The sequence below is a fragment of the Ovis canadensis genome, chromosome 24 (assembly GCF_042477335.2).
Source record: "Ovis canadensis isolate MfBH-ARS-UI-01 breed Bighorn chromosome 24, ARS-UI_OviCan_v2, whole genome shotgun sequence".
In the NCBI taxonomy this organism is placed as follows: Eukaryota; Metazoa; Chordata; class Mammalia; order Artiodactyla; family Bovidae; genus Ovis; species Ovis canadensis.
The window spans coordinates 29,321,197-29,335,325 of NC_091268.1; the positions used below are offsets into that span (position 1 = coordinate 29,321,197).

Genomic DNA, 14,129 nt, shown 5'->3' on the forward strand with positions numbered 1-14,129 from the left:
TACTCCTTTCCCAAGTTTAAACCAGGCCTTTGTTCCATGTAAGATTCTAACTGCTGTTTCTTGACTCGCATACAGGTTTCTCATGAGCTAGGAGGTCTGGTATTCCCATCTCTTTAAGAGTTTTCCACAGTTGTTGTGATCTACACAGTCAAATTTAGCATAGTCAATGAAGCAGAAGTAGATGTTTTTCTGGAATTCCCTTGCTTTCTCAGTGATTGAAACGATGTTGGCAATTTGGTCTCTGGTTTCTCTGCCTTTTCTGAATCCAGCTTGTATGTCTGGAAGTCCTCAGTTCACGTACTGTTGAAGCCTACCCTGGAGAATTTTGAGCATTACCTTGCTAGCATATGAAATGAGTGCAATTGTGCAGTAGTTTGAACGTTCTTTGGCATTCCCCTTCTTTGAGATTGGAATGAAAACTAACCTTTTCCAGTACTGGGACCACTGCTGAGTTTTCCAAATTTACTGACCTGTTGAGTGCAGCACTTTAACAGCATCAGCTCTTAGGATTTGGAATAGCTTAGCTGAAATTCTGTCACCTCCACTAGCTTTGTAGTAATGCTTCCTGAGACCCCACTTGTCTTCACATTTCAGGATGTCTGGCTCTAGGTAAGTGATCACACCTTCGTGGTTATCCAGGTCATTAAAACCTTATTTGTACAGTTCTTCTGTGTATTCTTGCCTCCTCTTCTTAATCTCCTCTATTGAAGAGAAGATGTATCTCTTAATATGAAAATTTACTGAAAATATATTTTCCCACTTGCCTGTTTTCAGTTTCTCATAGCTGTCTGTGAGGTTAGCAGCTTTCATATTATGTATTGCATCATTTTACTATAATAAATATGCTTTTTTGCATTTTATTCTTGTATATAGATATGCTTTTATATATCAGTTGACAGACTTTCAGCATATAAAGCACATAGAGCTATTTGTCACTCAGGTGACAACTAGGATACTTACCTTTAGTTGAAAGTAAATATTCACAAAGTAACAATAGACCCAAGTGCCATGCCCTGCTGGTATTACCCAGTCAAACTGTATACAGTCCGGTGGTTATTGATCCACATAAGTTCAGGAACGCCAGAAATGCCGCTGAAGTTGTTCTTCATTTCTCTGGCATTCCAGAAGCCGATAGTAGATTTTGACCAATTAGTGATTTTAAGTTTTTGACCCAATTGAAGTTAATCTTGGGGTGCAACATTAGATCCAACATTTATTTTTTTCCAGGTGGCTACCTGGTAGTTCCCAGACCTAAAATTGAACCAGGCGTCTTTTTCATTGATGATTTGTGATGCCACCTTTATCATAAATTCTCACATGCATTTGGATCTATTTCCGGACCTTTGGTTCTCTTTGACCTGTCTGCTCTTATAACTTGCACACTGCAGCCCTCTACATTATTGAGGCTTCATAATAACATGTTCTTTGTTTCTGGTGGAACTAGCTCCCCTGATCTCTTCTCTTTCACAGTTCTCCTGGCCATTTTTTTCTTTCAGTTTTATTGAGATATAATTGACATACAGCACTGTATAAGTTTAAGTGTGCATAGCACAAGGGATTGACTTACATACATCATGAAATGGCTATCACAATATATTTAGTGGATACCCATCGTCTCTTATAGATACAACATTTAAAAATTGGAAAAAAAAGTGGTCTTTTTCTGGTAAGAACGCTTAGGATTTAACCTCTTAACAACTTTTAAGATACAGCGGTATTGATTATAATTACGTTGCGTGTTGCCTCCTTAGTACTTATTTACCTTATAGCTAGAAGTTTGTACCTTTAACATCTTCATCCAGTTCCCTTGGCCCCTGAAACCACAAATCTGATCCCTTTTTTTAAATCTGTTTGTTTGTTTTGAAATATAATTGACCTGCTGTGTTAGTTCCTATTATATAACATAGTGATTCAGTATTTCTATACATTTCAAAATGATGGCCACAAGAAGTCTACTTTAAGATCTGCCACCAAGCAAAGATGCTACATAGTTACGGACTGTATTCCCCGCCTTGTATGTTTCATGGCTATGACATTTATTTTGCTACTGGAACTTTGTCCCTCTTAATCTAGCTTCCCTGATGGCTCACTTGGGAAAGCATTTGCCTGCAATGCAGGAGACCTGTGTTTGATCCCTTGGTCGGGAAGATCCCCCTGGATACGGGAATGGCAACCCACTCCAGTATTCTTGCCTAGAGAATCCCATGGACAGAGGAGGCTGGTGGGCTACAGTCCTTGGGGTTGCAAAGAGTCGGACTTGACTGAGCGATGAACGCTTTCACTTTCAATCTATCCCACCTATTTTTCTCCTCCTCCAACCTCCTCTTCTCTGGCAACCACCTGTTTAATCTCTGTGTCTGTAACCCTGTTTTGTTGTGTTTGTTCATTTATTAATATTTTTTAGGTTCTAAATGTAACTGAAATATATGATACTGTCTGTCTCTGATTTAATACTCTCTAGGTCCATCCATGTTGTCACAAGCGGCAAGGTCTCATTCTTTTTTTACTATTAATGTTCTTCTCCTGACCATTCTTGTTTTGTTATCTCATCATCTTTCAAATCAGTCCTCCTATGCCTATACCTCAAATAAAAACCTGTTTGTATTTTTATAAAATGCTGAATGTGAGTGATAGTTGCTCAGTCATGTCCAACTCTGTGCGACCCTGTGGACTGTAGCCCTCCAGGCTCCTCTGCCCATGGGGATTCTCCAGGCAAGAATACTGGAGTGGGTTGCCATGCCCTCCTCCAGGGGATCTTCCCAGCCCAGGGATCTAACTTGCATCTCTGATGTCTCCAGCATTGGCAGGCAGGTTCTTTATCACTAGCACCACCTGGGAAGCCTGTATTTTTATTAGGATGGTGTTAAACTTATTAGATAACTTACAGATAATTGATTTCTTTATGATTTGGGGTCTGCCTCCTCATAAATAGCATATGTTTGCATTTCAGCAAGCCTCTGTGGCCTCAAATCTTAGATGTCTGTTGTTACATGAATTCCTAGCTACAGCATCTTTGTTGTTGTTTGACCTGCCAGCCTTAGGGTCATTTTAACTGATTCCAGTCTTGTATTCTTAAATATCATCCCTTTATTGTTTTTAATCAGGCATTTTTGGTAACTTTATCTTCTTTACTTCAAAAGACCCTTTGAGGTAGGAACATTAGTTCCTACATTAGGACTCAATCTGGTCTGAGAAGGCAGTGCTGAAGAAATGAATGATTTTTTAAATTTGTTTTTAATTGAAGCATAATTACAATATTGTGTTGGTTTCTGCCATACATCAGCATGGATCAGCCATAAGTATACATATGTCCCCTCCCTCTGGAGCGTCCCTCCCCATCCCATCCCTCTGGGTTGTCACAGAGCCTGGTTTGAGTTCCCTGAGTCATACAGCAAATTCCCTGGCTGCCTGTTTTACACATGTGAGTATATATATTTCCATGCTACAGTCTCTCCACTCATCCCACCCTCTCCTTCCTACCCCACACCCCGTGTCCATAAGTCTGTTCTCTGTGTCTGCATCTCCATTGCTGCCCTGCCAATAGGCTCATCAGTATCGTCTTTATAGGTTCCATATATCTGTGTTAATGTGTGATGTTTATGTTTCTCTTTCTGATTTACTTCACTGTGTATAATAGGCTGCAGGTTCATCCACCTCATTAGAACCAACTCAAAAGCATTCCTTTTTATGGCTGAGTAATATTCCATTGCATATATGTACCACAGCTTCTTTATCCATTCATCTGTGGATGGACGAGATAAACGATTGACTCTCACTTGGCTGTTGAAGGCCTGGAGGTCCAGAGAGGTCAAGTTCCTTAAGAACACTTAGATAGTCTTACGTATTAGAGCCAGGAGGGTTTCATTCCAGACGTTTTTAGTCACCATGAGATACAATTCAGGGGATGTTAGAGGTCCTCAGACATAAACACGGAATCGGCGAGGAGAATTGCTGACACTTGTCAAGCATCTGTGAAACACCTGTTCTGTGTTACTCCGCTTCCCCCACCCCGTGTGGAGGTCCTGTTACTACCCCTGTACCTCTGCTTTGCATGTGAGGAAACAGTCCCAGAGAACGCAGCTTGTCCAAACAGAGTTAAAGATAATTTTTTTTTTTTTTTGATTGTGCTAGGTCTTCGTTGCTGCATGCAGGCTTTCTCTAGTTGTAGCGAGCAGAGGCTACTCTTCCTTATGGTGAAGATGCTCGTTGTGGTGGCTTCCCGTGTTGCGTGGAGCACAGGCTCTGGGGCACACGGGCTTCACTAGTTGTAGCACGCAGATTCAGCAGTTGCGACGCGAGGGCTCTCGAGTGTGGGCTCAGTAGTTGTGGTGCTTGGGCTTAGTTGCTTTGCAGCATGTGGGATCTTCCAGGACCAGTGATTGAACCTGTGTGCCCTGCATTGGCAGGCAGATTCTTATCCACCAGGAACATCCCAGACAGAGTTAAACAGACTTCCTTATGGCTGCACTTGTCAGTGCCTTTAACATGACATTCCAGTGACCCGTCTACACTCTCCAAAATACGTGGTGGTTAGGGCAGCTGGGCTGGGCGTTTGAAACTTTCTGAACTTGTTAAGGTGACTGAGGGATAATGCATGATTACTAGATCGCACGTGCACCTTAGTGGGGTGTTCTGAGTGCTGACTACACACTGAGTCTCTGAGACAAGACAGAACGTGCTGCTCTTGGCATTTGAGCGGGGCCTGTCTATGGCCCTAATTAGGTCCTGGCTCATGTTGTAAGTGCTGTATGGACATGCTCTCAGTTAACCCACGGGACAGCCTTGTGCGCCTCGTGAGCTGACGGGTTGTGCAGGTGAAGAGCCTGGTCCTGAAGTCGAGGGGCTGCTCATCTCTGGGATTAGGACGTGCGGGAGCCGGGGCCCGCTCCCCAGGTGTCTCGTCTCTCTGGTGCATAACAGATGCGTTTGTTCCCTCGGGCAACCTTGCTGGTCTCTCACCCAGGGCCACGATCATGTCACTGGAGGACTTTGAACAGCGTTTGAATCAAGCCATAGAAAGAAATGCCTTCCTGGAGAGCGAATTGGATGAGAAGGAGAATCTCCTGGAATCTGTGCAGCGACTGAAGGATGAAGCCAGAGGTCAGGCGGCCAGGGCTTTGGTCTGTGGGTTTGACCAGTGTTGTGCCCTCTCCCGGCCTGAGGGTGTCCTGTCCCACAGCATCACCCGGCTTGCCCTTTGCTGGAAACCTGCAGCCTTCTCAGCGCTCTGGTCCAAGGGTGGGGATCACCCCGGGCAGGTTGAGGCTTGATTTCTACCCTGTGCTAGGAACTGTCAAATGTCCAACTCTGTAAAGACCCCTAGTGGGTATTTAAGTCCATCACCAGCTTTATGCTTAGCAGGAGCACGGGAGTTTTTTGCGGTGGGGGGGAAATGCCTGTTGATGGACTTGCTAGCCAGTCCATCTGGACTTGCTAGCCACATCTTTACTTTTGAAACGTGATGGCTGCTAATGCAAGTGGCTTGGAACTCAGGATTCTCATCAGCGCTTGCTCTTTGGAGCACTTCTAGAGGTAGGGCTTTTTTTTTTTTCTTTCAATTTGGCCATGCCATGCAGCTTGTGGGCTTTTAATTCCCCAGCCAGGAATCGAACACACACCTTTGGCAGTGAAAGCGTGGAGTCCTAACCGCTGGATCACCAGGGAATTCCCCCAGCCTTCTACCACATTCGCAAGTCATCCTAGTTGGGTTCAGAAGAGACATTGTTAAAGTCCCAGTTAATTGTTTATGACGTTCATTTGATTTCTAATGTGTAGCCAGTAGAAGAGGGATTAAAAAGTAAAATTCTCGAGTTTAAAACGAAGTTGTTCCTAAATGTTCGTCAATAATGATTTGCTTATGTAAATTACACAGATTTATTTTGTGGAATGTTAAGTAGTTGAAACAAACACGATACAGATATAAATGTCATAGCTTGTTAGGACATAACATTGAAGGGGGAAAGTATGTAGATAGTAGATGTATGTTTCTAGTTATGTTTAATAAAAATTATATGCTTAAAAGATATGCACACACACACACACATATATAAACTGTATGTGTGAAAATGCAGAGCAAAAGGACTGAAATGCTCACCCCCATGTTACAGTGATCAGGCATGAGGCTGAACATTTGAGGGTGGATTGGAAAGGCATGTCTTCACTTGGTACTCTGTGTATCCTGATACATTGGAATTTTCCCGAAACAGTACAGTCATAATTTTAAAAGTTTTTTTTTTTAAATCTTTTTGTTTTTACTCAAAAGAAAAACTCTGTGGTCCTGCAAGCCTGCGAGGCAAGGTCCCATGGGGTATGCTTCATTCTGGGTTTCCACCGGGAGTTTCTCACTCTGGTGTGGTTCTTGCTCACCCTTGTCTCCTGCCCCATCACCTGCAACAAGGACTTAATCAGAATCCTTTTCCTCGCCTAGATTTGCGACAGGAATTAGCTGTGCAGCAAAAGCAGGAGAAACCCAGGACACCCATGCCCAGCTCAGTGGACGCTGAGAGGACAGACACAGCGGTGCAGGCCACTGGCTCCATGCCATCTACCCCCATAGCTCATCGAGGACCCAGCTCTAGTTTAAACACTCCTGGGACCTTCAGACGTGGTAAGGGGGATGGGAGCTGGGAGAGTGCTCTTGGCTTCACAAGGCTTTCCTGGGTGAGAGAGAAATAGGGCCAGGCTGTACAGCAGGGAGCAGAGGCAGGGCTCACAGGGGCAGACTAATGCGGTAGGTAGGAGGAGCCTCTTGAATGTGAGGCGACAGGGAGCAGGGGAGTCTGCGGCAAACCGGAGAACAGAAGTCTTGTCCAGAGGGGCCGCTGCCTCTCTGCTTCAGCCATGAGAGGTGTGGGTCCTTTCGTAAGGACCAGAGGCCAGAAGTCCTCGTGTTGTATATGAAATCTCCCAAGTTAAATACTTCAGTAACGAGATAAAACATTTTGTGGGTCCAGCAATACATCCCGTAGAACTGATCCCAGCATAACCTGTGCTGAGTAGGGGAAAAAACAAGAAATGGAGTGCTCACCCAGCCCCTCTGATGACTGATTAGCTGTGGGGCTCTGATTGGGCCACTTAATAACAAATAATAATAATAGACAATTGCTGAGCACTCAGGCGGTGCCAGCCTTTCTGCTTGCTGTGCTCTGTGGGTACGTACGACCTCCTTGGATTTGCAATGAGGCCTAAGAAGCAAGTGATGCAAGCCCTGCCCCCATCTGATGGATGAGGAGACTGGGACTCCCAGTTAAGGAGCTGGGCTGACATCACACAGCTGGCGGATGGCGGGCAAGCTCCGGGCTGACCCCCCCACATACTGCCTGTCCCTCAGCTTGTGCCCAGCAGGCACAGAGTGTGCCATTGCCAGAGTCCCAGGCTAGTCCCACTTTAAGCACGTGCCTCAGCTGGGCCTCAGCTGCAGCAGATGTGGGCGGGACCTGAGATCCTGCGTTTCTGAGGAGCACCCGGGTGATGCTGAACTCCAAGCCCTGGCGCCCTGCTTAGCGGAGAGAGGGGGCTCCAAGGGGTGGAACCGTGACCAGTGGGTCTTGTTCAGATGCTGGGAATGTTAATTCACAGTATGGCATTCCTCAGAATTTCAGAGGACTTGCTTTTTTTTCATTTCAAAGAATAGCATCTAAAGATAAATACTGAGTATAGTCATCATAAGGCTATGAGAAGTTGGTCATCAGGTACTCTCGTTATGTCAGGCAGCACCCTAGTGATTGAAACAGGGCAGCATTGGGGGTCAGAGGGCACAGGGACCCACCTCCGGATTCCGCACTCAGAGATGTTCGTGCACAGATTTTCCGTGTGTGTTGGTGTCACGTGTGCGTCCTTTTTACACACACAGGCCTGGACGACTCCACTGGGGGGACCCCCCTCACGCCCGCAGCCCGCATATCAGCCCTCAACATCGTGGGAGACCTGCTGCGGAAAGTGGGGGTAAGACGGCGTCGCGTGGCGTGCTGCCCGACGTTCACGTTGGCATCCTCTGTCTTCAGGAGGCTCGAGGCGTGACCTTACTGGCCACTCCCCCTCTGGCAGAGGCGTCATGAGCGCAGATGCAGGCCTGGCTCGTCTCGCGTCCCTTAGAACTGCTGTGCATCTGTGGATGGTGGTTCTGGTTTTTAAAGTTTCGTGTGGCTGGTCTTGGCTGCGTGGCTTGTGTCTTAGTTCTGAACCAGGGATTGAACCCAGGCCCCGGGCAGTGAAAGCCCAGAGTCCTAACCACTGCGCCGCCAGGGAAGGCCTTCGGGGAGCACTGTTTCTGACAAACCCAGGCTCTGACCCTGAGGCACCCTTAGATCCCCAGGTATACCATTCTTTCCCTGGGCCATCTTCCCTGGCAATTGGGGAAGTTTGAATGGTATTAATGGTATTTTTCTCAGTTTGAAGAAACTGAGAAAAATTGAAAACTGCCTTCCCTTTTCACACTGTTCATGGAGTTCTTGAGGCAAGAATACTGAACTGGTTTGCCATTCCCTTCTCCAGGGGATCATATTTTGTCAGGCATGATTTTTATTTGCTCAGGGAGTCAAGGAGAAAATCTTGAAAGGCTGGGCAGAGAACATGACCTTACAGGTTTTATGTTAATTACAGGGAAGGAGTCTTTGGTGCTTGAGAAATCACACAGCTATTCTCTGTAGTTGTTTCTCTTATTTTTAAAAATTATGCCTTTCTAAATTTTTTAAAATGGAAAGCCACATACTTTGAATCCTACCAGTCTGTCATTGACCAGAATGTGTGTATTCAGAGTTAATAGAAGCTTGTGACTTGTTTCCTGTGTTTTTCTTTTTGGCTTTTGGTTTCCTGGTTTGCTGTTTTACAGACAGATTTTAACAGTTAGATTATAGAGAAGCCCAGGGTGATCTCAGTGCCTGTTTGGTTCTCAGAGGGTCTGTTTACAGCAAGGCAAGTTCTTGTTCAAACCTCCTGCCACTTGGTGTGTGTTTACCTAGGTAACAGCGACAGTGAATGATTCCAAAAGTCCATTTCATTCTTTCTTGTAGGCAGACTTGGATCATAGGTAGGGTAAGGGACTTTTTAGGAGGCTCCTAGATATCCTAGATATCTTAGTGGAGAAGGAAATGGCAACCCACTCCAGTGTTCTTGCCTGGAGAATCCCAGGGATGGAGGAGCCTGGTGGGCTGCTGTCCATGGGGTCGCGTAGAGTCAGACATGACTTAAGGGACTTAGCATGCATGTATGCATTGGAGAAGGAAATGGTAACCCAGTCCAGTGTTCTTGCCTGGAGATTCCCAGGGATGGTGGAGCCTGGTGGGCTGCCATCTATGGGGTCGCACAGAGTCGGACACGATTGAAGCGACTTAGCAGCAGCAGCAGCAGCAGCAATCTTAGACCACCAGTTGTATGAGTTAGATGTATACTGAATTTGATGGGGGGCAGGAAGGGCACGCTTTGGGGTTCTAATACAATGGTTCTAAAACTAATGGGTCTAGTTTGAGAACCACTCTCTTAAGTGATTGTGATGTGAATAGGCTCTGATGGCCCATACACATAAAAACAGTGATGGCATCACTGATGCAATGGACATGAACTTGGGCAAACTCCAGGGGGTGGTGAGGGACAGGGAGGCCTGGTGTGCTACGGTCTAGGGGGTTGCAAAGAGTCGGACACAGCTGGGCGACCAAACAACAGTATGGGCTGTGGTGAGAGGTGTAAGGGTTCTTGTCTTCAACTTGAGCAGTGAAAGCATCTCTCTCTCCAGGCCCTGGAGTCCAAACTCGCTTCCTGCCGGAACTTCGTGTACGATCAGTCCCCAAGTCGAGCCAGTGGCCCAGCCTCGGGGCGGGGGAGCAAAAACAGAGACAGCGTGGACAGGCGGCCCGGCGGCGGCAGCGTGCCTCTAGGCGACAAAGGGTCAGTGCCTTGCGCTGTTCCTCCTCGGTGTGGGGAGAACCTGTCCACTCCAGCCAGAAGCCTCTGACCCCCGACCGATAGCTGTGTTTTTGAAAGTTGCAGGAATTATGTCAGCATATCTCTCTATCCCTTAAGACCGAGTTAGTTGATATCTTCTGGTTTGCGCAAATGGCCAGGAAGAGAGTCGTTTTTATTGACTCTACAGCCCCAGCTCCCAGTCATGCTGTGAGAAGCCCTTTGTATAAATCACTTGTTTGCGACTCAGGCTTTGAATACTGCTCTGCTTTCCCCAGAAGAGGATTTTGATTTTTTTTTTTTAAACCCTTTGGAACCTTCAGGAAACTAAATCAGCCAGACTGGATTCCTGAAGCCAATCACCGGATTGGAAAACACAAACCTGACCTCTAACAGCTTCATTCATTTTCTGGCCTGAAGAAAATCAGGGTGGCCTCCACATTCTAGAATTTTCTAAGATGTGCCACCATCTCACTGGCCCCTGGGCCACGTAGATTTGGGGTGGTCAGTGGCAGACGGAGGACAGGAGAGGAAGAATTTGTTTTCCCCAGCATGCACGTAACTTCTGGACCTTTAGCCCGGGGTGTTCTTTGGAGGGTCTTCTGCGACTGGCTTTTTGTGTGGCTTTGGGGGAGGGCCATGAGCGCTAGATGGCCAGTGTCCTTTTCTTCATTTCACAGGAGAGAAAATTGAGACCCAGTGAGTCACTGCTCCCCACCTTGATATTCACCCTTGTAACTTGGTGGGCCCCGTGCTAGCCAGCCTAGAACAGCTGTAATGTCCGCTTAACTTGGTTTGCTCTGTCTGAAGGTTGGGAAAACGCCTGGAGTTTGGAAAGCCGTCATCGAATGTTTCCTCACCGTCGCTGCCGTCAGCCCAGGGTGTAGTCAAGATGTTGCTTTAGGAAAGCCACGGAAGCCGAGGCGAGCCCTTCCCCTCCTTCCCTCTTTGAACTAGGTTTTGGGTGTTTTTTGTTTTTTTTTTTAAGTTGGTTTGAGAAATATGAGCAAGCAGTCACACAAAGCCAAGTGACCAAGGCCGTTGCCAGTGGCCCTGGGTCGTTGGCTGCAGGAAATGCAGTCCCTTAACCCCCAGCCTCCGTGTTGACGTGTACAGCCAGGGGTGGGACCAACCTGACCCTCTGGAAAGGGTGACTTGGGTGCCAAGGCCACCCCATCCTTGTCAGCTGAGCTGAGTACCGATTGGTCTTGAGAGGTGTTTTTAATGATCGGAGATACCTATGAAGTGGAGTCTGAGCCCGTCCTAGGCGCACCCTGCCCCCCACAGCTGGCGCTTCTTCCAGAACAAAATCTCCAGTGCGCTATGGCACGACAGGGGCCAGTGCCCTGAAATCACGCCTGGAGTGAAGGATAGAACAGGCATGTACCTTTTATTTAAACTGTGGTGTGGTGTACCTCCGAGACTTTTTTTTTCCAAAGTGGAGTATAATTGCTTTACAATGTTGCTTAGTTTCTGCTGTACAGCAAAGTGAATCAGCTACGTGTGTACATATATCCCACCCCTCTGGGCCATCACAGAGCACCGAGCTGAGCTCCCTGGGCTATACAGCAGTTTCCCACTAGCTCTCTGTTTTATACACATGTACCTCCAAGACTTTTTAATCTGCCTGTCACTGAGGCTTTTAGAGGCATGCTTGAGTTTCAGTGTGAATTTTGTGGGGACCAGGTCAGTGGAAAATCTGTGTCCTCTTTAGACCTATCCTGAGCCTCCTGCCCTGGTCTGGGAGTGACCTCTGCTTCTGAGGGTTTCTGGGGTGTGATGGCCTTAGCGATGCAGCCCCTGAGAACAGGACTTCATTCAAAGCCTGGATGAAATAATCAAGGTTACCATCGGATAAGATGAAGCCGCCAGGTTGCATTGGGAGTGTCCTTATTAAAGAAGCGAACCCAGGATTTCCAGGCAGACGGCATGTGGCTCCTCCCTGCTGATCTGGAACAGCTGCCTCACACTGTGGACACAAGTAAAAAGAACACGTGAATTCAGGCCTGTGCATGCAACCTAACAGCCTTCTAAGTCATTTTTCCAAAAGAACAGCAGAAGTATCCAGCTGAAACCAGAACTTTTCAAGTGCTACTGAAATTCAGCAGAGAATTAACTCCAGTGCCCACCTCATTACCGTGGCAACATTCTAACCTGTATCGGTAAAAGACGTACTTTTATTTTTTTAAAAGAACAATAAAATCAAGAGAAACTGATTTTCAGCTAGTTTGTGGCGGTCAGTAAATGCTGGTTAGTGCTTCTGTGTTTGTGCATCCGATGGTGAAAAACTTTTTTTTTAACCAAGTGACAATGGAAAAAACCTACTTTTTAAAAGTTTCCTTTCGGGTCAGCTTAGCATTGTGTTTGGAACACGTGTATGTCCTATCCAAGTTGTATGGCCTTTCAGCGTGTCCTCGGGCTCTGTGAGTCCTTTCTTTTCAGTCTGTTTGTGCCCGCAGAGTCTGAGTATGGAGTCGTCGTGTTGAGTGGGAACCTTTGCCAGGCAGCTCGGTCTAGAGCACGCAGGTGAGGAAAAGGACAGGCCTAGACCCAGTTTTTATGGCCCTCATGCCAAGAACGGTTTATACATTTTTAAAGGATAGTTTAATAATTTACAAAAAAAAAGACAAAAATGTGACAGAGACCATTTCTGGGCCTTTATAGAAAAAGTTTGTCAACCCCTGCTGGGTGAAGTCTTGTGTTTTAACTCAAACGTTCAAGGAACGTTTAATGTTAATTCTTCACATTAACTATTTACCTGGTTTTTGTGTTTTGTTTTTTAAGAATTTTTTATGTGGATAGTTTTTAAAGTCTTCATTGAACTTGTTACAGTATTGCTTCTGTCTTATGTTTAGTTTTTTTGGCTGTAAGGCACGTGGGATCTCGCTTGACCAGGGTTCAAACCTACACCCCCTGCACTGGAAGGCAAAGTCTCAGCCACCAGACCACCAGGGAAGTCCCCATCACTGCTGCTTTGATTGATGCGCATGTTCTTCCTGGGCTTCGAGCGGCTCGCCTCCTGCGTGGAAGAGCCCCTCCCTCAGAATCACTCTGAGGTTCTGCTCTCCTCCTAGCCAGCTGTGGGGTGTTGGACAATTCATCCCACCTCCCTAGACCTGTTTCCCCATTGAATGAATTAACAACCCTGACTTCATAAACGTTAGTCCCTTAGTCATATCTGCCTCATTGCAACCCTATGGACTGGAACCCACCAGGTTCCTCTGTCTATGGGATTTACCAGGCAAGATACTATTGCCAGTGGGTTGCCAGTTCCTGCTCCGCTGACTTCATAGGATCATCATAAATGAGGCCACTCTTCCCCCTCCCTCCCCTACCCATCCCATCCTGTCCTTTTTCTCTAGAAAGCAACAGAGAAGCCAACTCGGTTGTAGTGATTTATAACCTTTTATTAGTGAAGGTGTCCTTAAGTACAGTCAGTGCATATAAAACAGTGTGAATTTCCTGCTCTTAGCCTTTGAGCGGCGTCTCCTTTGTAACTCACGTGACTACAGAAGGCACTTGGTCTCAGTGAACTGTGTGCATCTGACGTGTGGGAACCGGAGGGAAGAGGAATTCTCAAACTGGCCCCCACCCCCAACCCCGGGAAGATGGAAGGGTCCACAGGGCAGGAAAGTTGGGGAGGGGGGGCAGGGGCACCTGTCTCAGTGGTGACTTTCTCCCCGTTTCATGTAAAGTTGCCAGTGATTAGTTATCGTGGATACATTTTTCTAAAAATTCAAAAAAATCTCTGCACAGGTTTTGGCAGAGACGTTGGGTGTGTCTGTGTCTCCTGTTGGATTTTTTGCCTTTGGTACCTCGTTCCAAACTTAAGATGATGCCCTGAACGGAGGGCAGTGTTTATATTCATCGTGAGGGGTGTCTGTGATGTTTGGAGTTTGAACATGGATTTAGACAGTGCTAAGCAGAGCCCACTGGGTTTGGTTCTGTCCCGTTTTTGAGTGAGTCATTCATTCACTGGCTTTGGTTCCGTTGAAGTCGGCATCGCGAGCGTCCACTTCCTCCTCAGACCCGTCCGCGTTCTCAATAACTCTACGTCCTCCAGACCTTCTTGTGGGAACAAAAGTGGTCTCGTTCCCTCGCCTGTGGGTTTTTAAGAAGACACATATTTGCTTAGTACAGAAACCTTCCACGAGGTTAGAGGAGGTTTTTAGACTGAGCAAAGAACAAACAGAGACTTGGAACAAATGAGACGCAAATATATTCAGGTGGAA

General features: G+C 46.6%; 2 protein-coding genes across 7 annotated transcripts in view; one reads left to right on the top strand and one right to left on the bottom strand.

The window, feature by feature from the left end:
- Window positions 1-12,113, top strand: part of NDE1 (nudE neurodevelopment protein 1) — a 35,836-nt gene extending 23,723 nt beyond the window's left edge. For 2 of the 3 annotated variants that reach the window (XM_069570195.1, XM_069570196.1), the window contains exons 5-9: window positions 4,964-5,100; window positions 6,428-6,607; window positions 7,853-7,944; window positions 9,731-9,882; window positions 10,708-12,113. In XM_069570195.1, coding sequence (XP_069426296.1) covers window positions 4,964-5,100; window positions 6,428-6,607; window positions 7,853-7,944; window positions 9,731-9,882; window positions 10,708-10,801 — 655 coding nt within the window. In that variant the 3' untranslated portion in view covers window positions 10,802-12,113. Of the gene's footprint in view, window positions 1-4,963; window positions 5,101-6,427; window positions 6,608-7,852; window positions 7,945-9,730; window positions 9,883-10,577 lie in introns of all 3 variants that reach the window. The other variant, XM_069570197.1, reaches the window with a different exon arrangement.
- Window positions 12,114-13,283: 1,170 nt separating this feature from the next.
- Window positions 13,284-14,129, bottom strand: part of MYH11 (myosin heavy chain 11) — a 128,252-nt gene continuing 127,406 nt past the window's right edge. For all 4 annotated transcript variants that reach the window (XM_069570191.1, XM_069570194.1, XM_069570190.1 and 1 more), the window contains one exon: window positions 13,284-13,998. In XM_069570191.1, the coding sequence (XP_069426292.1) occupies window positions 13,866-13,998 (133 nt within the window). In that variant the 3' untranslated portion in view covers window positions 13,284-13,865. The remainder of the gene's footprint in view (window positions 13,999-14,129) is intronic.